The sequence below is a fragment of the Ischnura elegans genome, chromosome 8 (assembly GCF_921293095.1).
Source record: "Ischnura elegans chromosome 8, ioIscEleg1.1, whole genome shotgun sequence".
In the NCBI taxonomy this organism is placed as follows: Eukaryota; Metazoa; Arthropoda; class Insecta; order Odonata; family Coenagrionidae; genus Ischnura; species Ischnura elegans.
In genome coordinates this window covers 33,361,714-33,385,789 of record NC_060253.1, presented here as the reverse complement: position 1 = coordinate 33,385,789, position 24,076 = coordinate 33,361,714, and the positions used below count along the sequence as shown (strand labels likewise).

The 24,076-nt window shown below is 38.8% G+C and overlaps 2 protein-coding genes across 4 annotated transcripts; both read right to left on the bottom strand.

Moving 5' to 3' along the window:
* Positions 1-219: 219 nt before the first annotated feature.
* LOC124163380 lies at positions 220-9,817 on the bottom strand. 2 transcript variants are annotated; one of them, XM_046540256.1, is made up of 4 exons: positions 9,533-9,817; positions 8,342-8,495; positions 5,578-5,637; positions 220-2,975 (listed from the first exon to the last, which is right to left on the bottom strand). In XM_046540256.1, exons 2-4 carry the CDS (start codon positions 8,472-8,474, stop codon positions 313-315), a joined length of 2,856 nt encoding a protein of 951 aa, XP_046396212.1. In that variant the 5' UTR covers positions 8,475-8,495; positions 9,533-9,817; the 3' UTR covers positions 220-312. The 2 variants fall into 2 exon arrangements, with proteins under 2 accessions (XP_046396212.1, XP_046396211.1); XM_046540255.1 differs by lacking the exon at positions 9,533-9,817 and adding an exon at positions 8,602-8,690.
* Positions 9,818-11,422: 1,605 nt separating this feature from the next.
* On the bottom strand, positions 11,423-23,814 carry LOC124163381. Of its 2 annotated transcripts, none has more exons than XM_046540258.1 (4): positions 23,404-23,814; positions 17,788-17,944; positions 16,630-16,701; positions 11,423-14,967 (listed from the first exon to the last, which is right to left on the bottom strand). In XM_046540258.1, the coding sequence occupies exons 2-4, from the start codon at positions 17,903-17,905 to the stop codon at positions 12,311-12,313; spliced, it is 2,847 nt and encodes a 948-aa protein (XP_046396214.1). In that variant the 5' UTR covers positions 17,906-17,944; positions 23,404-23,814; the 3' UTR covers positions 11,423-12,310. The 2 variants fall into 2 exon arrangements, with proteins under 2 accessions (XP_046396214.1, XP_046396213.1); XM_046540257.1 differs by having other exon boundaries at positions 17,788-17,936.
* Positions 23,815-24,076: the final 262 nt, after the last annotated feature.

The following is a 24,076-nucleotide window of genomic DNA, read 5'->3' as shown; positions in this document are numbered from 1 at the left end:
AGTAGGAGTCTGTATACAAATAGGGATATTTTAATGCAATTTACAAAAAAATATAACATGGATACCAAAATCTGTGCGGCTCTCAGTCGATCAATTAGGTTGAATTGGAACACTAAATTTTGAAATTTTCATGAAAATGAATTTATATGCGATTCGTTTCTCGATCCTACGCCATTAATTTGACGGAGACATTTCACGGATCAGGGAAATAAAACACAATTTCAATTTTTTCAACATTCCAATTTTATTTCTGAGGCAAACATACTATATTACTGCTTAGTTTCCGCATATTTAACAATGACTAAAAACCGACTAATAACTAACCGAGCAGTCACTGACCGCGGAAGGAGCCCACATATCCCAGGATCTAATCTCTTTATCAAGGGCCTCACCCAAGGATACGCCAGTTACACAGCTGCCTCTCACCGTCTCCACACGGTAGGAGACAACAATGCGATCCAAATACGAGCCCATTTTCATGAGATACTGAAACGCGAACAAGGCTTCGGGAGCAGGGATGTCTTTCTCGAAATCTCCTAGGAACGCCACCGTGATGGCATCCATGTCTCTTACCCAGCTTCTAAGGGGCGGTGAGTTCCAACCGCGACCCTCGTACACGTGACCGTCCTCGCCAATGTAAAAGTTGTCCGTTACGAAACCGTCGCTGTGGGTGGAGGAATCCTCTTCCGCACGCATGATCATCGTGCAATTTTCGCGTACGAAGCAGCGGCTACCAACGCTCATCACGAGGACACGTCGTACAGGGTTGTTCATTAAGGACCTAGGTTTCCAGTCAGTCGCGCTCCAAAGTCGGCTGGATACCAATATGTCCTTTCCCGAAGGAGAGTCGCTCTTTCCGGCGGAGTAAGGCACACTTTCACACCACCGACCCCACGCGTGAAAATCCTCAAATTGCTCGCTATCAGGTGACATACCAGTTAGTTTGGGAAAAATTGTATCAATGGAAGCGATTTTGAAGTTCGAGGCGAGTATCCCCGAGTTAACACCGGATAGTATGAGGTCTTCGAATCCGTAAATGGCCAGGGAAGTCGGATGGTTACCGAGGAACATCACGAAGAGGTAGTTGTGTTCTGATCCCTTGGAATTCAGTTCGGAAGACCTATTCCACCCCCTACCTTCTATCACCCATCCATCCGCAGTGATGTAGAAATTATACAAAATTCCCTCCAAGCCTTTTGAAGCTCTATAATTGTTTACAGATTTCAGTTCGCGTAAGCAACTCTCTCTCGAGGACCAGGGAAAATTTGAATTTCCGACAATCACGTATTCGATCGGCTGTCTCAGTCGTGGATACTGAGATTTGGGACCAAAGAACCAGGCAGCCGCAGGGACTATAAGATTTCTGTACATGGGGAAGCTCGAGTTTATGCCTCCATTTATAGAGTCAGACCATGGTGTCATATCTCTCAAACGACTCTCGAGTCTATTATCGGGGAAAAGCTGTGCTAAAGAAGTTTCGTTAAGCTGATTCGATTTGAAATAGTGCGTCCGGCGCAGAGTAATGACTCTGTAGTCGGGAGATAATCTTCCAGTAGTTACGCCAGTTTCCAGGAGCGTGTTGAATGCTGCCGACCCTAACCACTTGGGCTCTTCCTCTAGAAAAGTTCCCATGAACTTGACCGTTACGAAAGCCATTCCGACGAACACTGACCTCCATGCGGCCAACTTATTCCATCCCATTCCTTCGTAAATAATGCCGTCTTCGCCGATGTAGAAGTTATCTCGTAGGTCAAGGTCGAGAGTGCTTTTCTGGTGTACCTTCTCCAGTATTGCAGTGCACTCCACACGGCTGAAGCACCTGGCGCCACCATCATAGACGATGACGTAGTGGTATGCTTTCGGTACATCGGTGGAAAATTGGGCACTCCAGCGAGAAGTTTCCATGATTGGTGAAATATGTCGTATTGGTTTCCCGGGTTCCCAATGTGATGTCCACTCCTCGATTTCTCTGTGCAAAGTTTCACCCGTCGAGTTCCTGCCGTAAACGTGACGTAGGGAAAACAGTTGGTAATCCTTTGAAACCTTCCCAAGCCACACTCCGGTTTGCACCAGCTGCTTAAGAGAGTTGATCGCTTTCTCAGACGGGAGTCGGCTTTCGTGTGATCCGATGATTCGGATGCTCAGGAGACCTTTCGACAATTTCGGAAAATCCCAGTGCGGAACCTTGTCCCACCCGCGACCCTCGAATACTTGGCCGTCATCCGCGACGTAGAAGTTGTCCAGAAGGTCTCCGTAATCCTCCAAGTATTTCATTTGTTCATTTTTCATCCAATTGGAGCATTGTAACCTATGTTGACAGCGCTCTCCCCCGTCGCTTATCATGATGTAGCTGGTCTGGACTGGTCGCGTAAGCTGGACCGATGAGGTTTTGGGCCGGGAAGCGTTCCACTGATCCCTGAACACGAAAGTTAGGCGACTCGGAATCATGTAGTTCCAGAGCGAAGACAGGTATTTTGTGTTCGCCCAGTTTTCCCAGTTCGCGAGTTCCTCTTCCAGTTTCTTCCCTACGTACGAGCTGTCGTTAAACAGCTTCATCATCGACGTGATTTTATAACTCTTGGAAATCTTCCCTGTCCATTCTCCGATCTTCATCGTGGTGCGAAATGCCTCTATAACTTCGGGAAGAGGCGAGGTTTTCGTGTAGTCCCCAAAAAATTCCACGGTGATGGCTTTGTTTCGCAAACCGTTCAAATGCCAGTACGGGGCTACGTTCCAACCCCTGCCCTCGTACACATAGCCGTCTTCGCCGACGTATAAATTTTCCTTTAACGGACAGCCCGTAATTGATGCCCTCTTTTTCATCAACTGCATCAATTTTTCGCAATCCTTTTCGGATCTACATTGTTTTTTAGAGCTCCTAATAACGACGTACTCTGCTGGCATGTCAATTGCTATTGTCCTTTTGTCGGCCTCTAAGTCGTCCCGATTCTTGAGCGGTATTGCTTTTTCTTTTCCTGTTGAGAATAAAGAGTTTCATTTAATTAGGGAAGGCTTTCTTGACCTAACCACATATCGAGGTCCATGATAAAAAACGATTATGATTAAAAATTTAAATGATTAAAAATTTCTTAGAACTGATTTTTTAATAAAGGAATACAATTTTTTCAGAATACTAGTTAAGTACTGCAGAGTCCCCCATTTTCTCAAAATGCCAGCTGAAGATGTTTTCCCTAAAATTTCCATACCTAATATTCCAAATCTAATCCTCAAAACCTATCCTATAAACCTAACCAAACCTATAAACCGGAAACCTACGTTCTAACACTATAAACCGATACTCAAATCACTTATGGGGGTGCTGAAAGCGCTGAGGTAAATTGCCAATATGACAGACGCATTGAAAAAAGAGTTGTGCTGATGACATATGCTAGGTAGGAATAATGTTCGAGCCATTGCAAAAAATGAAATAGAAATTGTTAAGGAAGATTTTCAGGAGGTATTTCAATACCTAGCGACAACGACAAATATAGTAATAAAGATTCAGGAAGTAATAAATTATAGCTGAAATATCCGTTACTAGTACACGGTGATTACTCAAAGGGTTCCCAATGATCCTAAAAGCGAGACTCCGATTAAAAAATAATATTGTCAAAAATTGGAGAGAATAAAAAGTTTATACATTGGTCATCTTAAAAGACTAAAATCCACATATCACGGTCACAGTAAATGATGAATTACATCAATGAATAGCAACCATAAGGCATTTTTAATTAATATGAATGCGATGGTGGTTGGCGTAACATGGTGAAACTCCTTCATGATGCACAAAGGTTAAGAAAACACTTAGCTGTTTCACAAAATAAAATATATTGCGACCGGTTTCGATACAGCGTATCATCATCTGGCGGATGCCAGATGATGATACGCTGTATCGAAACCGGTCGCAATATATTTTATTTTGTGAAACAGCTAAGTGTTTTCTTAACCTTTGTGCATAATATGAATGCATTGAAAATTGTATAGTTATAGTCCATCGGGAGCTGTCCTGGAATCACCCCATATATAAGGCTTTATAACCAATAGTTTATACGAAAAACGCCGTTATGCAGGTCCAATGAGTTCCCGTGTAAGAGCCAATAGGATAATTTCCTTCATCAAAGAAAACGAAAGGCATTAATTGCGATTCGTTACCCATTATTAGTGTATTCATAATGCGCAAATTATTTGGTTTTAGAAATCCCAGTTTAGACGAATGCTAATGGTCAATTTTAACCGCATTTGAAAAAGGCGAGATTGGCGCCCATGCGATGCCACTCCACGAGACGTCACAGGGATCTAGTTTCTATACGAGTAGATAGGAGTTTTACATCGTCTGAGATTACCAATGCATGCATGAGGCACAGAGCTCAGGGAAACAAGTCTTAATAATCACCTATTAAAACTGCCTTTGGTCGGAAACTTGGCTTTGCATGATCAGGTATTAATAATACCTATTTAAGCCAAGGGCTACCTGCTAGCAGGGTACTTTACGCTACCGGCATGCTCGGCAGCAAGCAGTCTGCATCGTTGCGGCGTTCATAGCCTCGCACCCAGGTGGCCTCACACAGCAGCAGCCAGACGTCACACGGACTTTTCCCAGCATTCATACTTAGCCGTCGCGTTTTCGCGCGCTTGAAAATTTTCACTTTCCATTTAATCGCGAAAAATAGATATCGTTATTTAAAAATCTGAAAGCGTGAAATGCGTACTCCAGGAGTAATAATCTTTCGATATAGGCAACAAAAAAATAATAGGAAACCACCGTAGGTATTTGATATGGTTGAGTCGTAGTCCAGTGGTAACGGTGATCGAATGGCATGGTGTTACCATAACTTCGAATCTCTGGAGTGGAGCTTATTTTTCTTTATGTCTTTTTACTTCTTATTTTACTGGAGCCTGTATTTAATCATTATCTTAACTTTTTTAACTGTATGAACTGATTGAATGGATGAACAGATTGAATGAAATGAATAACTGATTTTAACTGAAAATTTTAGTTGAGAAATTTTTTTTTCCGCGTTGCGGCGTCTGATGATTTCCCATTTTTTTCACACGGAAGCTTACTTTAAATTCTGTTGTTTCTTTGTCCCAACACGAAGCGTTTTCACGATACACATGTACTTGGATAGTGTAAATTTTATCTTTACTTAATACACTTTTCGTGATTTCGGCGTAATATTACGCCACGCATTCGATTTTGGCTACGGGCGCAATATTACGACATCTGTCTTTTGAAAATTGGTAGTTTGCCATATTTTAACAAAGTGGTACTAACCTCAAAATAAACAAACGAAGGAAAAAAGCCAAATTCATTCTTTAAAATGATAACAAACATCTAGTCCTCGCATCAAAGGTTGGCAGGTAAGACAAAACAAAGGTATTAAAAATGAGCAACACTGTGGTCTCTTAAGTGTTAACAATTGAATGTAATTGAAAATACTTACTCGAGGAAGCGTAAATACACGAGTGATGTATTGGTGACAAGTTATTAACAATACATTTATATAATAATTAATGAGTTATTATTTCTAGGAGTACTATAGTCTAATTTTTTCACTATATTAAAAAAATACTCACGCTCATAACAACTCACATCTTCAAGCCTGTTTACCGTCAACTTCTGGTAAGATACGTTATCTGAAAATTGAAATAACAATGGATAGATTAGAGTTTCTGCTGAGTTGGCGAGAAAAAGTATTCTGATCCATAAATATATGCTGAATTACGCCTTTTATGAGCTAGGTAATTGATTTCTACTGTCTCAACTAATGATTCCTTATTTTTCCCTTTGGTTTTTTTAGCGGTGTGGTTTGATTAAATACTGATTCGATCAAATTTTTAAGTGCAGATCATTTTTCGATTATGATGATGGATTCTTTCAAAATCTGTCTGTGAAACATAACTTTTAACTTGGAGAATTAAGCAGTTTATCGCACTAGTTGTTAATTGTAATTTAACTCAAAAATTATTTTTATTGGTGACAATGGTGACAAAATTTGGCATTTTTTACCAATCCATTGGTTTGTGTGTGCGTGAATTTTATGGAATCTATCACAGAGACTACGCAGGAAGCAAGATTAGCATTTTGTATTCGCATTTGTAGTAAATTTAGTGGGTTAAGATTTCAAATTACTTGGTGATAAAAGTAGATGCATGCTACCATAATCGGAAACCAAAGCCATTCTCATGAAGTCTCACGTCATGAAAAAAAATCGAAATTCTCGATAGCCAATCGTCTTCTTTGTGTAGTTAGTTTTTAGAATTAAATTTTGTGTCCTAATTGGCGTCGACTTGAACTGGTACTAAAAACTAGAGTTGGGTAAATTGGAAGGGTTACTTGTCTGGCAAAACCGTTAAAATTGTGCGGATATCATATACGTATCACTTGCCGGCCCTTTGGTTTGCAAATGAATTACGATATTCTCATTATCGGGCTTCGTGAGTGTGCCTTTGCGGAAAATAAAATCGTTGTTTTATTTCCGCTAAGTAATTGACGAGAGATTCCCAGTTTCATTGAGTAAAATTCGTAAGCAGGGATTTCATAATTGAGAAAAGTATTTATAATATTATACTTAAGCAGAACTTGAGGACAAGAAGCTTTCGAATTAATATATTAATGTGAGGGTGACGTATTAACCTCAGCAAATTTGAATTTTATGAATCATAGCGCTTTGCAAAAATCAGTTTTCTTTAATCCAGTGACACCAATTGGATTTGAGAGTATTCCGGCCTTGAATTGGTGCCCGGGAGAGACGATACCGCTGGAATGACTGTATCTTGAAAATACCCTTAAATCAATAATTTACCCGTGACCTTGAATAGACTTCTATATCCATAAATCAGTAACACTTTATTGAAAATAAACTTAAGTTATTGCAAAATTATGAATATTTTCTTAGACTCAGCAAGTTTCATGCTATATGGTAGCTATTAGTTTTGACTGACGAGGGATGTAGTTCAAGTGTCAGCACCAGATCTCGTTCAAATTTTGCTAGGCAATATGATATGGAAACTCATGAGCTGAAGTTTTTACATACACCGTTAGTGCTTTTGTCCTAGCAACGGAGAGTAAGGGCCTATTTTTGCGCAACGGATTGCAAGCATTTAGTTTTCCCCGTTAGTTTCCGTCGGTAATATCTGAAAAAGTATTAAGTTTTGGCTGCTGAAATAATAATTAAAACTCATGGGTGTCCATTTCCTATCACCTAGCGAAATTTGAACGAGATGTAGAGGTGACACATAAGAAGATCCGCTAACATTTAGAATCATATTTCATATGTCAACGTTTCCCGCTCAACTCAACGAAGCTTTTCCGTGATTAATTTTTTATTATTTCTTGGTGGTATTTTCTTTTACGATCTCCTTTGTCGTGAATCATTTCACACTTGTGAGTTTGAGGTTTCTATGTCTCACTGAATGGTGCTGATTTATCTATTTTTCCTCAATCAGGGCCGGAGTTAGAAGAAAAAGGCCTGAGGATATTCCACTAATCTATTATTTCTAATCTAATCCATTTATTCTCTTTCACCTCCCTCATTCAAATTGCAAATTACATGAAAGATAATAAAATACATCATTGCTGTGATACATATATCAATATGTTAACTAAATAATGACGAGATTATTACTAACCTCGATTAAGATGTGGAACGGATAATAAATGAATAAAAAGTCGAGAAGTTAGAGGGAATGTAGGCCCCTCTTCATCTGCCCACCTACTGGACCACATTTCACTCAATTGAGAATTATGAGTGTGTACAACATGTTTCTATTCAGAGCACGAATGTATGTTAAGAATAATCCTGACTCTTTTGCCTGTAGGTCCGAAAAACACTACTTCTACACTAGGGACCGGGACAACTTGAACATGCAGTATTGTAGACTTTCATAAAATCATGTCTTAAGATGAATATGAGGATATTTAATTTCTTACCCGCTGAATTAAGAACTTTCAATAACTTTGAATTCAGTTACCAACTAAGTGCCTGACTAATTGACCAACATATGTACTCAGTTGAAGAATTTTATGATTGTAATTTTGGTGAAATTTAAGGGTGGAAGTGCATGTTCAGGATGTAGGTACATTTAAAGAGTTTATAACCTGACGACGCCTGATATGGTGTGTACCATTTTTTTTAGGCGAATAACAAAATAATAATAATAATCTTTATGTCTACGGCTGAAGCCTAGTTGTCCAATAGGAAAATCCGGCTCTATCTTCACTCCCCTTAGTTTGACTTTTGTGAGTCTGAATCTTCAGCAGCCATCTATTATCCCCTCATTGAAACACTTTTGTTCATTTGGAAGGTCGTAGTTCCGTGTTACTAAATTGTTCCCTCACCATTTTGGTAATATTCCAATGAGTCATGGCCATGGTCTGCTTCTGGAATCCCATCTTCAATGCAGCATGATGTTTCGATGGTGATGATCATTAAAAGCCCCAAGAAGTATGCTCTCATGCTGTGTTGATTCATCGCTGAGCCACTCCGGGGAGACTTAAGACATAGACAAATAGATAAAAGGTATAAATAGTAAATTCCTTCATGATAAAAAACAAAAATGGTAATTTCCACACGTTTAATTCAAAACTCAACTACCGACCATGGTTTCAACATATTATACCATTTCAAAGGTGATACAACCAGCACTCTCTCAGTTTTTATACCCATAGGCGAGTTAGGAGGTGGGGGTACATGGAATTGGTGTGAGGGGAGTGGGAGGGGAAGCAGTTCCGGTGAACCAATGAATGAAGGCCGATAACAGAAAATGTGTAACAAGCGGGGCATGAGTGAAGGCCAAGGTTTTGACGTCATGGGGCTTCTTAATTTTAACAATTCTTAATTTTTCAGTACAGAATTTATTATCATAGATAAATCGAACTTCCATAAAATCAAGCCTGAAACAATTTTATAAGTGAATCCCTTTTTAAACTTTGGCTAAACTCATGTTTACGTAAAAAATCTAACATTTATACTTTTCCGATAACATTTTGTTACATTTCGGGAGCCAATTTCTGTTGGAATTTTATCTATGCTTCATATTTTTCATATTTTCCAGCCTCGGCATTGACGGGATTAAGCCTCGCCTGCCAAACCAATGGTCACGGGTTCGAGTTCCACCTGGTCATGGTTGTCTTTAAATGTGTCATCCCCATTTATATTAAAATGATCGTAATTGGGGGAGCCTGTGGTCATTACAGACATTATTATTACTATCTACGACTCCCATAACTTTCAGTCCTGTTATTTATCTACCATTTCCATATCCTGTCGTATGCCTACATGATAATTGCTAATTCACTACTTGATAATTGCAAAACTACTTCACGGTATTTCCTTCATAGGTATATAAGAGCAACATTTAGATAGAAATATGCTAATTTAAAAGTAATCCGTAATAAAGATTTATGGACAATTGCCTGTAACTTTTAATTTACTAAAAGGTCCAATAGATTTTTTGAGGCTCTTGCATCTGCTTAAATTTAACCATTCTTCAAGTGGATTATGTACATTAAAAAATTAGTTCCACTTACTTTTTTGTTAAGTAAGGTTTCCTTCTTGCTGTTCTGCCTTTCTTCCTGCTGGAAAGGCACACTGCGGATCGGCTTCCTTCCACCGTGCTCTTCCTACTGCTGTGTTTCGATGCCAGCTCCTCTGACGCCTCTTGTTCAATGCTACGCATCCATTTCCTTGTGCGGTGACCTTATGTCATTGCTCCCAATTGAGATATATTATCTCGGTGAATCTTCCTCATTCGCTGTTTGGACTGGACCTTATATCTTGAAGCCGTCGGCCTCCCAACTCTGTATTTCTGAGAAGTCCGTGTAAACTCCGTCGTGAGACAATTGTTTTTTTTTTAAGTGGAACGTGATAATAAGGGTGAAAAAAAAACAATAAGAATTCCACTTGTTAGTTTTGGCTGATGAAATATCTATCATTAAGAGCTTATGGAGACGTATTTCCTTGGTTGAAGCTCTCGCAGGTCATCGTTGCAACTTGTGATGTTTTTCGGGTGCACCCCGCGTATTTGTTCAGTTTTTTTTCCCGACGTTTCACAGCCTTTACTTGTCATAGGGAATGTGGATAGCATTTATGAGAAGGGTATTTTTTATGGAAGGAGGTTGAAAGGGGAAGGTGTGAAGGAGTTTTCATTTTATTTTGCATAGTTTGAGACTGAAATTCCACTTGTGGCTTATTTTCAAGAGCTGATAGGCGTTGGAGATAACGAATGGCGAACAGAATTGCAACAGGGGCTGTGGTTTAAAAATCAGCCACACGTGGGATCCTGACATAAAATTATGCAAGGTGTACACCCGTAAAACATCACCAACAGCTGCTTATAGAGGTTATAAGGGGGTAATTGGCACTTTTTCTTTTACACTCGTTACGCTTATTTTCCACTTTAGTGATAGGAAAATTGTGTTAATTGCGTTGAAAAAGTACAATTTTTATGACCCTCTGCGGGATTGTTCGAATCACACAATAGAAATTGTCAAGAACCTTATCTAGATCCTTTAAGGATGTTACATAATAATTGGTATGACTATTATTCTTGCGGCTGTTTTATTTTCTATGCTCCGACATCGTATTTGATTCATTCTCTTACAGCCGACAGTCTACTCAGCTAGTAGTAGGTAATTTAGGCGTTAGTGCCCCTTGAAATCCTAGCTTTCTGAGTATGAATATACCCTCATTGATAAAGATGTTGTTTGCCTTACCTTATAGTATGTATTTAGGTGTTGCTTCATCGTTAGTGCCTTCAATTATATTTTAATGCACAGGGTTTTCTCCCTGTTAACCATCAAAATTTGCCTTTTCGTACTTTGAGCGGGATGTTACGCATGGGACAACATGGCGTAATACTTTATCACAATGCAATGTAATAAAATAATTATTGAATGCTTGATATCACTTGAGTCGTTTGTTTGAGAGTATTAATGTATTTTTCACGTGTATACGATACTTTTCTCTCCGAAACTTTTCTTCATCATTCGTTTGTTTTTTGCTCGTATCCGATCATTCTTTCGACAGCTATATTATTCCACTTCATGATTTGAGAGGAAAGCACGATAAAATGCATATGGAAAATGTAAATTGAGATACATACCCATTTCATAACTGGGTTTCCTCGGCAATGCTCGCGATGAATGCAAGATTTCGGGTTCTCTAGCCGCATTTCTTGCTTATGATTGAGATAGCAGTTTCGTTAGCCAACCTGCTTTCGTCCTCCGGTCGAAGGTAAGAAGACGACGCGGTACTTCATGTCAATCTTATATTGACACTTGTCTGTCAACCTGAGGACGAACAAATGTTGGCTAACGAAACTGCGGTCTCAATCATAAGCAAGAAATGCGGCTGGAACCAGGAACCGTATTATCAACGAAGCTTTGGTGAAGAAATTTTAACTCAAAGAAATAAAGGGATACAAATAAGAATGATTTTATTCAAATTTGTTCAGCAGTTTGCAATTTCTATCTATTACAGAATTTATAATCACCATGCATATACACTGTTGAAAGTTCGTAATCTTTTCGAATAGAATTGAATGTATCTCAAGGTGAAGTTGGTCGATAACATTTTCAAATTCTCGAAGGGAATGCACAAATGTAGAAAGTATTGAGACCGTTGATGAATATTTGGGCAAGAGAGTGCATGTTTTGACTCAGCTTAGCTAACCGTTGTATTTTTATGATGATGAAATGAGACTCAGATAACAGGAAAATAAGAAATGCAAACAATTTTTATAAATAATTTTCTTTTGCGTTGCTAAGAGTGCTCGTCGTGACGCTGTATCGTTGATTTTATGCCGAATGTTGGAAAGATTACATATCCAATTTTAAACAGGGTGAAGGATTTAAATTGTGACAGGAAAGTTTAACCCTGGATAGTTCATGTTAGTAGAAACCAAAATTACTGATGATATTTTGGTCGATAACGCACCATTGTTAAACTTCAGAACCTTAGAGTCAAGCGCTCCGATTAGCCGCTAGTTTGCCCTATTGCCGGATGATCTGGACAGAGGCAAAGGTAAATTCAGGCAAATCATACGATGTCATGAGTTATCCAGAACATGTGGCAACTGGGCAAACCCGCGGCCAATTGGAGCTCTATGCTCAACATTTCTGTAGTTTAAAAATAGTGCGTTTTCGCCTAAACCTAAACATCTTAGAAGATTTTGGTTTAGGATGGCATCAGCTATCCAGAATTAAAATTTCGTGACGCAAATTTTCTCCAAGCTGTATACCTAACGCTACGCAGTATAATCGTGCCCGTCAAGTATTATCCTTTGAAGCAGCAACATGAAAAAATATCTAAATACTTCTAAATTGCGATTCGTCCTGGTGATTTAAGCATTCTTCCGGGGGAGGTTGACGATCCATCCATCCCTCCAAGGCATCATGCAGGGCGTCGCCTATCCATTCCGAATAGTCGCAAATTTCACGCATAGAAATCAGTTTATAGTGTTTTTCTAACGTCCCGTAGTATTTTCCCATCGTTATCAGGTCATTAAATGCTGCTATTGCCTTTTCCGACGGAGGTTCTTTCGCGAAATCTCCTAGGAAAGATACTACGTAACAATATCTCAACCAATGGAAGCTGTAAGCCCTACTCCATCCGCGACCTTCGTAAATTCGACCGTCACCTCCCACGTAAAAGCTACCTGGTTCGAACCACAAAGACGAAAGTTTTCCGCTCTCCACTTCGCGGACGGAGGAAATACATTCGCTCGCATTGGAACAATGCCTGCCTGTATTCATGACCACGACGCAAGATAAGGTATCCTCATCGCCTTTCATCCTGTAAATGGAGTGCGTCACATCCCATTGCCTTCTCTGAACATACTGGGTAAGCTCAGAAGAATCGGCTTTCTCCAGGAAGAGGGGAAGTGAATCGTTCGACCAATGTTCCCAAGTCTGGATATCCTCCCACAACTTATCGCCGAGGCTAAGGGAGTCGTCGAATAATTGTCGAGTGGATATGATTTTATAGTCCCTCAACAGCTTTCCCGAAGAGACACCGGTTCTCATGAGGCGACGGAACCCATACATTGCCATCGGAGTGGGTAGACTATTTTGGAACCTGCCGATAAACTTAACTGCTAAGAAGTTATTCCTCAAGATTGCACCCTTCCAGTTCTGCGAAACATTCCATCCCAGGCCCTCATATGACCAACCATCCTCTCTGACGTAAAAGTTGTCCTCCAGAAAGGACATAACCTTTCTTATTTTATCCTCCTCCTCTGGAAGAGACTGGAGCGTTTTACGTTTTAAATTCGCCTCTCCGATGAGGACGTATTCTATTGGGTGCCCTAAGGATGTCTCCGAATTGATCTTGCCTCTCGGGTCCCATCCTTCACGTGGTATAATTGGGTAATTATTTGCCCAAACGGGACTCTCATCCAAAACATCATAACTTAATTCGTTTTTCCAAGATTTTAGAGAACTTAAATAAAGATCCAGTCCCCCCAACTCATCAGATGACGTTTTGTACGTCTGCCTGAATGAAATTAGATTTATATAATTGCTGGAAAATAGACGATGATGGATGACGTGGTCCATCAAGCTTTGAAATGCGCGTAGAGCCAATGGGAGTGGAGTATTTTGTTCGAAAGGGCCAAGGAATTTAACCGTTATAACCGAATCGCTGTGGAAGATAGAATTCCATTCGGTGCCTTGACGGCCACTCCCCTCGTATACATGTCCATCCTCTCCAATGTAATAGTTACGTAATGGCTGAGTTTCAAGTACTCTCATGCATTCATTAGAGGTGAAGCATCTTTTACCACCATCATCTACCATGACTACTACGTCATAAATGGTTATATATGTTCGATTATTAACATATTTATCGTAATATCTATCCCAGTCTTTCCGTTTAATCAAAGCTAAGATCGGAGTCTCATCACTAAGAAATTTCTTTTCGAGTGTCGTTCTATCCAACCAATTCACCCATCTCGCGGCGTATTTCTGAAGTTCCGAGCCCAAAGAGTTGCTTTCTTGGTAAAGCTGACGAATAGACGTTACTTCATGAGCAGGCGATACTTTTCGTAGCTTGATCCCTACTTGAACCAATTGCTTGAGCGAGTTAATCGCCTCTTTGGTCGGGGTTTTAGAAGTGAAATTTCCTATAAGCTGAACACTTAGGTAGCTGTTGTTAATGTTGGGCAAATTCCAATGTGCCTTGAACTTCCACCCGCGACCTTCAAAAACTCCTCCGTTTTCTGCAATGTAGAAGTTGTGAAAAAGGTCTCCGTAGTTACCAATCAGACTTTCCTGATGTTCCTTCATCCACAACTTGCAGTTTTCCTGTCCGAAGCAGCCATCACCACTTTCGCTTATTATTATTTTCTTAATTTTACTCGTTAGGGTACCTAGCTTTTTCGTGGAAACCGAGGCATTCCACTCATCCCTGTAGACCATATTAAGATGCCCTGGAATTGAGTATTCCCATAATGCAGACATTTGTTCGTCGTCGATAATTTTCTCCCAGCTGCCTACGATTGCGTTCAAATTTTCGTCCATGAATTTAGTGTCATTTAAGAGTTGACTCATGGATATGATCTTGAACCCCTCTGTCAATTTCCCCATCAAAAGACTGGCCGATAGCCAAGAGCGAAAGGGCCTTATGTGTCTACGAGATTGGCCATCGTCGAAGTGACTCCCCAAGAACTGAACCGTCAGTGCTTTACTTCTCAGACCTCTGAGGTACCAGTAAGGCTCCACGTCCCATCCCCTTCCTTCGTAGACGTTCCCATCTCCTCCGATGTAGAAGTTCTCCCGCAAATCGCAGGGTTTTTCCAGCGAAGTGATTCTCATCCAGCGAAGGAGTGCAGCGCATTGTTTTGCGGTGGAACAGTGTTTCCCTCCGTCCCTGACAGCGACATACTTCGGTGTTGATTCCTTCTGGACCGGGAGTTTAGAAATATCCCAATTCTCTCGACTCAGGATCGGAAGAGGTTCTTCCACGCCTGTTTGGAAAGAATTCATAACTCCATCACATTTATGAACGTTATGCTGCGTGATATCAATGTAAGTAATACGTTTTTTTGCAACCAATTCACGAAAATCATAAAAATAGTTTCAGCAAGGCAAATAAAAAATAATATTATCTCGTTTTTTAGTTTATGTAGGTCCTTCGGAAGAATATATTTTCCGAGTATCTTGCCGAAGTAATAACGGTTCCCGAAGTGCAATGAATGTTTTATGGCGAGAAAACTAATACGTGGTAGTTGTATCCACTGCAAAGAGAAATCAGTTGTTATTTGAATTTTAAGGTGCTGATGGTAACGATTTTTTCGATTCATACAATTTTTTGCAATATTTTAAAGCCATTTTCTAAAATATTAATTCCTAGTTAGCTTGGAAACCAGGATCAGCAGTAAAGGTATCCCTATAGGTACAGTCACATTCAACAGCCGGTCCAAAAACCCGGTTCAGTGGTCTCCGTTATTTCCTGAAGTCAACCGATGAGTAAAATAGTAGGCTTTAGCCATCCGTCGTAGGAAGTGCTATCCTTTTCTTCCTGGGGCATATTTGTACATTAGTATTCATCAGCGTTTTTCTATTAAAAATAGTGCGAGCAACATCAGCGAGGCGATGAGTCTAGCATTTTTTTAAGTCTACATTTTGGGTTGGTCCTCCCCATACGTGCTCGGCGGTGGCGAAAAGGCGAAATTGTCTATTCTTGGTGGCCCTTTAGTGCACCTTCAATCTGCATTTCAAGGCTAGTGATGTTTGGTCAATGTCTGAGTCTCCGCAAGAGCACTTGAATTCGTATATTCCGCTTTGTATCTCCATGGGCATGCGGTCCTTGCCCTTACATATGAGGTCGGCTGTCTTCGTGACACAGTAAAAGCGTGTGACTATATTGTGCAAGAATCCTCGCGACTTTATCTGACATCCCGGCTACATAGTGTATTAATGCATAACAATAGCTTTGTTTCTCTTCCATATGCCGCTCTATTTCCACAGCGGAGCTTTTTAGACCCAGTTCCTTGTGCCTCTTCTCTTCCTTTGCGACCGTGTTGCCAATATTTCTGATGGAAAAGTCATTTTTCCTGAAGGTGCTGATGGCATTTCTCCTTCTCAATTGAATCTCCTTCGCAAATTGACAAAGCATGTGGGTAAAGAGCGCGGAAGATGGCTCTCTTCTGCTGTGGGTGTGATCTGTGTGCATTGGCTTTCGGTACAAAAAGTGGCCAACCCTTCCATTCTGATACTTGGAGACCATTACATCCAAAAAAAGTAACTGTCCGTTTTCTCGGATTTCCATGGTGAAACTGACGGAGCTGCTTTGGTTATTCTGGTATCGAAAAAAGTTGCACAGCTCAGAATTTCCGTGCTGCCACATGACAAAAAGATGTCATCGGCGGATGAAGATGTTCAACTTGATCGGCCGCATCATAAAACGTGGTGGCTGGACAAAGACAAACCGTCGGAGTACAAATAGACGGGGATAAGGGCAAGGGACGACTCCGAGTAAGTCACAGAGCTCTTATGGTTGTGTTAGTAAAAAAAAAAATTTGTGTAAAGGAACGATAGTTAAGTTTTAATTTGCAAAATTATTACGAAAAACTCCCGTGAAAAAAACAGGAGATAACTATATTTCCTGTCTATTGAAAAATACTCACGTTCATAGCAGCTTGTATCACCATAAAGGTTTGAAATTAATATTTTATGGGCTCGAGCGTAAGACTCCAAATCTGGAATAAAAATTATATAATATTAGAAAATTTTTGCACACGTATCGGCTATACATTTCTGTCTCACAAAATAAGGGTTGAAGATTTTTTTAAATTTTGATTACGGTTTCTTAAAAAACAGTTTTAATTTTGTCAGTTACGTTTATAATTTGTTACGTTTAAAGTTGAATCATCTTGCTAAATGCAGGAGCTCGGGATCAATAAAAAATGTTTGTTCTGGAAGAATTGTATTGTCCAGAGACGAATTTCAAAGGAAACGTATTGGATTAATAAATAAATAAATAATCCTCATTATATATTTCATCATTTACTTTTTCAATAGTATTATTACTTCTAGTGGTGGATAGAGTGATCTGAGGTCCCTACTTCTTTTTCTTGAAGATCTTCAATCAATTTTCATCTGCAAAACATTTAAGATGTGTCATTATCTAATAAGAGGGAATAAGTAATTTATGATATATTATTGCCAAGTAAGTAACACCCGACTGTTATTATGATGCTAGTCAATAATTTCTACTCACTCAGCTGCATTGCATCGCCTGCAATTAAAGAAAGCAAAGCATGCGAACACGCCCGTAAAAATTCTTACTTAACTCACTTATTTTCATGAGTCTATATTCGACTGCGGTATTTCTGGCAAATAAAGTGGTTAATCGATACAACCGCTTTCGACGCACCATTGCTCAATTTTAACATTCTACATTCATAACATTTATTTTTAGTCACAAGAAATATTTTATTTTGGCAAGAAGTCACTCCAATAATATATAAATAACTATTAGTGCAACCATTTCGTATTATTCTTTCCATGTTCCTCCTTTTTTTGTGGTTAAATCAATGAATATTTTGCCAGGACTTCATGATATAATTAGCACGAAGACCTAATACATAAAATTTTTATCCACACGTTTAATTTTGTTACTGTGAAACAAAAATAAATATTATGGAATTTAATTTCAATAATTTTACCCAACTTTGACATTATTTAGCGATTAAAAATTTAGCCTCGGACTGAACCTTTTTTTGTTCTTTACTAGCGCCTTAAAAAGCCTTTTAGGTCTTTTAATCACTAAATTGCAAACTTACGGTTTTGGTAGTCAGCAAATCTGTCTTGTCCAAAATCTGCTTCTTGAATTTCATCTTCAAAGCAGCCTGATTTTTCTAATTCGATAATGAGCAGCAGCATCAATAAGCATCTCTTCATGTTTTTCTCTCTGGTCAGTCACCCCGTAGAACTTGCAACCTAGTGAAATAGATGCAACGTAAATAAATTAACTCCACCATACTTCTGAGATATTTCATTCTTAATCTGATGCTACGGAAATCACTCCAAAAATCTCAATCAACTCGTTCATTAAATATTTTTATTGTCGATTGTGATGAAATTAGAAAAATGATTATAACAAGAGAATAAAAAGACAGAGCGAGGGATATGGAGAGAAGAAAGAGAGGTCTGAAGTGTGCCTTGCAATTTATGCGTTCAATTTATGGATGAAAAGTATTATAGTGTGTGCTGCCGGTCACATAGTTATTTTAAGTACAAATTTTATAAACATTGCATTTATATAGCGTTTGGAAGAATCTATTCCGAAACGGATTGTTGGATGAAATATGTCGACAAAGATTCAATTCAATATTTTGTTCGATGTGTAACTTTGCATGCTTTAATTATCCATAAAAAAACTAAAAAACAAAAGAAGGCCACCTCGTAAATTTTGAAGCACTATTTCAAATGATCACTTGGGCGTGAACATTAAAAATTGTACAAAATTCAAGCAAAACATCAAATGCCCTGACGGAAATTTGGATTTTCTCCCACTCTCCAGCTAAACATACGCCTCATTAATATGGCGATATATTTTCTATTTGGGGACCGTATTTATATTTAACAAAACTTATTGAGTGAGTTTTTTACCCCGTTTATTTTATCCACGCCAGTGTAATTACCGTGAGCGCAAACACTTCTGATAGCATTGGTCAAATGGTAGATTACGAGGCGTATTCAAGTTCTAAGGCTTCCTATTTTTCTCCAACTGGCTACTCATCGGAAAACCATAAAACTGGTGTTACTTCTCTTCCTGCAGTCGTACACATTTTACCACGTTTTATTATACTCGCTTTCTTGTTTCTCCGCCCGGGAAAATCTTGCAACTCAAATTTCGACCACTTCTCGATTACCCAGAGCGCTGACATTTACAGGATACGTCAGAACTTGGTGACAAAGCAATTTTATTGATATTTTACAACGATCTGAACAGTATTTTATGTAACATTTAGGAATAAAAATCAAATCTGTAGTTCCAAAAATGGTAACCAAAATGCAGGCGCTATAATCATTATAGCTGTATTTATCTGATTTCAGAAAGTAACTACAATAGCTTACGCTGTAGTCTAGTTGTTATAAAATGCGACTACTGTGCGGGGGAGTCTCGGATCGAAACTCTCATAAATTAATTGTTTATATCATATTTCACAATGTAGACGCCACGATCCATGGCGATGGCAAAAGCTTCTTTAGGAGTTTGTTTTGGCCGCTAAAAAATCGCCGAGATAGTTTTGCTTTGTTGTCACTCGATGTTCTGCCTTCAAAAAACCGTCGCACCCATAGACGCACTTTCGACACATCCATAACTCCATCACATGTTACTTCTACTGTAGATGAATTTAAAATGGTGTGACGCCATGAAAATCCAGAAAACGAATGATTGCACGCTGTTCGTGTGAGGATAACGTCGTCAACTTAATGCTGGATGGCGATATTTTGTACACTATGTCCTTTAAAAATAACATAGTGTACATGTCGACACCTGTGTCGGTCAATTAAACTTTTGTGGGCCATACAAATCAGTATATCTTTTATTATGTATCCCGATAGCGTCAAACTGATTGTTGACGAGTTGACTTTGTGGAAGTCCATAGATAGCGATAATTGAAACAGCATTAGTATTTTTCCACACTTTCGTATTCTTTCTCGACCGGTATCAATGCTTACGCATCATTATTTTTATTTATTTATTTATCACATCCCCCGTAAACAGCACATAACGGCCTTTTACAACGAGGGTTACCAATATTAACAAAGTACAACACAAACATCCATGCCCTGGATAGGGATCACCTACCTAGGCGGGATTCGAACCCACGACCTACGGTTTGGCAGGCGAGGACTTTACCCCACCGCCACCGAGGCCGGCATTATTAAGAAACATTTCGTATAAACCGTGGAGGAACCTACACAAATCACTTGATAGCCATCGAGAAAACGTAGTGCATCTTCTTTTTCATGTCAATCAAGCCTTGTGCTCAAACATTTCATTCCAGGTGACGATAACCACGAATAGCTTGAGCAAGAATATTCCATAAGAGGATCCTCAAGTCGCCCAACATAATGTATTGTCACCCACCGCGCATTTAACAGGTTTACAAAAGCCGCCACTCGCGTCTCTGACGGACAAAGTGATCCAAGTTTCACGGGGAAATAAGGCACAATTACGATATTAACAGAAATTTATATTCCAGATGATGTGATTTATCAAATTCATAACTTTTCAAAGCTATTCCTCGTAATTACAAACATTTTACTACCTAATATTGGAATAAAGTGAATAACATTGCATTCGTCACCGCGCCGCGGACATTTTTGAAAACCGATTAAAATTCGACCGTATTGACAACAGAAATCAGCCTCGTATGGGATGGAATTGGATCGCCTCGATACAGTCCCCTTGAGTTCGAGAATTCAGAGGCGGTTCGAATACAGAAAAAAATATGTGTGTCCATTTTTTCAAGTTCTATCGATAACGAAAGCATGAAGAAATAGTGGACGTGACTATTTATTCACATTTTGCGTTGGATAAGTACGAAATCAATCGCAATCGATTTGCTGGAGTTCTGCTCTGGTTGTAAGCAGATATCTCTCTAGGTCAGAATTACTCAAGCCTCGCTTTTTTCAACTATATGTGCGTTTTTAGGAGGAATCTGCAATAATTCAGGAGGTGGTAGAGGAGACAATTTAAAGAATTTTTGTCCAGAAACATATGGGGTCGCAAATCCTAAATTACAGGGATGTAGAAACTCAAACATTCTTTTAGATGCACTTTGCAGTTACCACGAAAAAGGCATTTCTTCTTTTCCAGTCTTTTCGACATTTTATTTAATATACTAGAACCTGGATAATTTGAATTTATTAAATTCGAAATATACTTTTATTCGAATATTTCTCTTGTTCTCTAACATTTTGTATTCAAACAATGCTAAAAAATCGTCGTGGATAATTCGAATTTATTTGGGATTATTCGCATTTTTGGTAGTATGTCAAATTAAGGTAAAAATTATAATCTGCGACTCAAAATAATTGTGAATCCATCGGAAAATATGCTTTACTAACGCTATTGTCAAAAGGTTTGTGGTAGATAAAGCACGTGCCAGCGTAGCTTCTGATGTCTCACCATTCCCCTCCCGCCCGCCGCGCTGACCGTTATTTTACCGACCAGTATTGTAAGTAAAGTAAGTATTTAATGTTTTAAATCTCTTTGGCCATTATGACTCTATTGCAGTGTATTATGCTATGACATCTTGACTAAACGTATACGATTACGAGTTAAGTTGGTAGTGCACAGCAGTTCAGATGTTGCTAAGGACATCTTAAGGCTAGAATAAAAATGTTACTATACTTAAAGTCGTTGTTTGTTGAAATAAATAAGTATTTCTGTTTTAAAATTACTTTAATCTTGTTAATAGGCATTAATAAAAGTATTTATATTTCAAGAGTGTCAAATTAATAAAGAGTTTTGATTGGAAATATGGATTTTACTGTTTAGGACCTATTTATTAATGACTTCTTCAATTAAAATTTTTGGATAATACGAATTTTTTTTACTGATCCCTTGATGTTCAACTTATCCAAGTTCCACCATACTTTGAATTTTTAAGGACAATTAATAAGTAAGGTAGGATGAAAATAAGAGATTATAATTGTCTAAAACAGTTAACCTTTGAGGTTAAATACACAATAACAATGAGGGAGTATCAAAAATACGACTACATAACCTCACCCATTTTGAGATTAAAGGAGTGGGAGAGAATAATTAGGTATTTTACGCTTTATTCCTAATTCGAGACATCTCTATTTACAGCAATGCTTCTTACATTCTGATTTGGTAATTACGTTAGCTCTAAGTACCTCAGTAATCCATTACGGCACAGAAGGACGCAATTGTGCAGATGTAACTTGTAAGGCCCAAGTCAACTGGAGCATCAAAACACTGCACTTGCACCGATGAAATTTAGTTTCGATGAAAGCTATGCGATTTTATTTTGGAACCACGAGATGAAATTATTGTCCTCTTCCACTCCATTCACATGATTGAATTGATGAATGATTGTTGATGAATCATGATCGATGAATGAATTCTGAACATCATTAATTTTCACTTCACTATCCTTCTATATCTCCTCAATTCTCCGTCGGAAATGGAAGGATTTTTGGCAGAGTGTAATACTATCTCGATGTCAGCATTTTCAAAGGATAATTCATTTGCTGACCCATTTAATTTTATAAACGCGAAATAGAAGAGAGTGTTGTAACCTGATGGCTGTATTATTTGGTTGCTGATCATAAGGTCCTGTGTTCATACCCCAGACGGACAACCCCCAAAACTCCTGTAAGTTCCAGATGGCTTAATAGAATTAATTCCTCTCCTCTCCTGAATGTGTTGATTTCACACGCCTGTGGCTTAGTTCTGGATGAGCTGTGCCCTAAATCCAGTCATACCAACCTTGCAGTTGAATTGTGGGGATGAAAAGCTGAGGGAATGTTTGTTAATTGCCATTATCGAAAGCCTAGCGGCAGATATGTTGTTCCTTTACTGCTTAAGGAAATAGATTATTTGGCGACATTGGGAGATTATCAGACGACAACCATTAGGCGATACAAGTTGCTGGAGAGGAAATTGAATGAGAATCCGCAAGGAAGAGATGAATATAACTATATTTTGTCCAAATACATCTCATTAGGCCATATGTCTCAGGTCGGATGGGGTACCGGTAAATACTACACACCGAACCATGCTGTATACAAAAAATGTATTAGGACTTCTCGAGTGAGAGTAGTTTTTGATGCATCTACCGAGACCACTACAGGAACTTCACTTAATGATATGCTTCTAGTGAGACCCAAACTTCACCAAGACATATCAGCCTTGATTATTCGTTTTCGTTTGCATAAGGTTGCCTTAAAAGGTGACATGTGTAAAATGTACAGAATGATTGAACTTCGGCCTGAGGAGAGAGCGCATCAACACATCATATGGCGTCCAAATTTAGATTCTGATTTGCAAGAATACGAACTTAATACGGTAAATTTTGGCCTCGCCTCTTCACCTTACTTAGCTATGCGCACTATTAAACTCTTTGCTTTTTGGGGAGATGCGGTACCAGTAACCAAATCATCTACAAATAAATCCCGTGAAACAACGTCTGTTGCACAAGGATATCGAAGAGCTTCATCTAGGCACAACTGTTTAATAGTGCGTACTTTTAAATAGTACCTTTTAAATATTCAGTGTATCTTGTTTGTTTTATTTACCAGATTTCTGTTCCTAATTCTGTCTAGAAAAGAATTACTTGTACTCATAGGCTTCTCACCTTCTCAATTATTAGTACAGTGATAAAAATAGAAAGGATGGAAGTAGGGCTACTTACCTATTGACTAAAAGATGTTTTCTAGTCGGTGAAATGTCTTCATCTGTGGATAGATGTTCGATTATTGGATGCGACTTCCTTCCACTGCTCCTCCTTCAGTTGTGTTCCGATGTCATCGATTCCCCCGAACATCGTGGCTTCAGCTCTTTTTTTTCCCTTTTATCGCTGTGGCGACTAGGGCCAGCGTTCAAGTGGGAAAGGTGACGCGAATTGATTCCAATTGAGACACATTATTTTCAGTGACGGCGCTGAGAATTCGACCCCCTTCCCCCGCCAAAATTTTTGTGGGGCCCCTCTATAAGCTATGTTTGTATAAATGGAAATAAATTAAAGGCCTCCTATTCCATATAAAAACCGACATAGGATTTTATGACTAAGAAAGTGCAGTTTAAGGCATCATAAAAGTTGAGAATTTTGTTAATTTCTATCATATTAGTGAAATATTGTCTTGTTTTGGGGGTTTTAAAACTGTTTAAAAGTCACACTACTCATATATTATGCAAAGTAATATATTATTCTTGTAATATTATATTCAAATTTACATTCAGACAAGTCGCCACAGGCGAATATACAAACATAATTAGAGATAGAAGTTGAAACAAAGAGATAGAAACATAAACACATGACGATAACACAGCGGCGGCGGGGAGATGGAATGAACACCCAAAACACA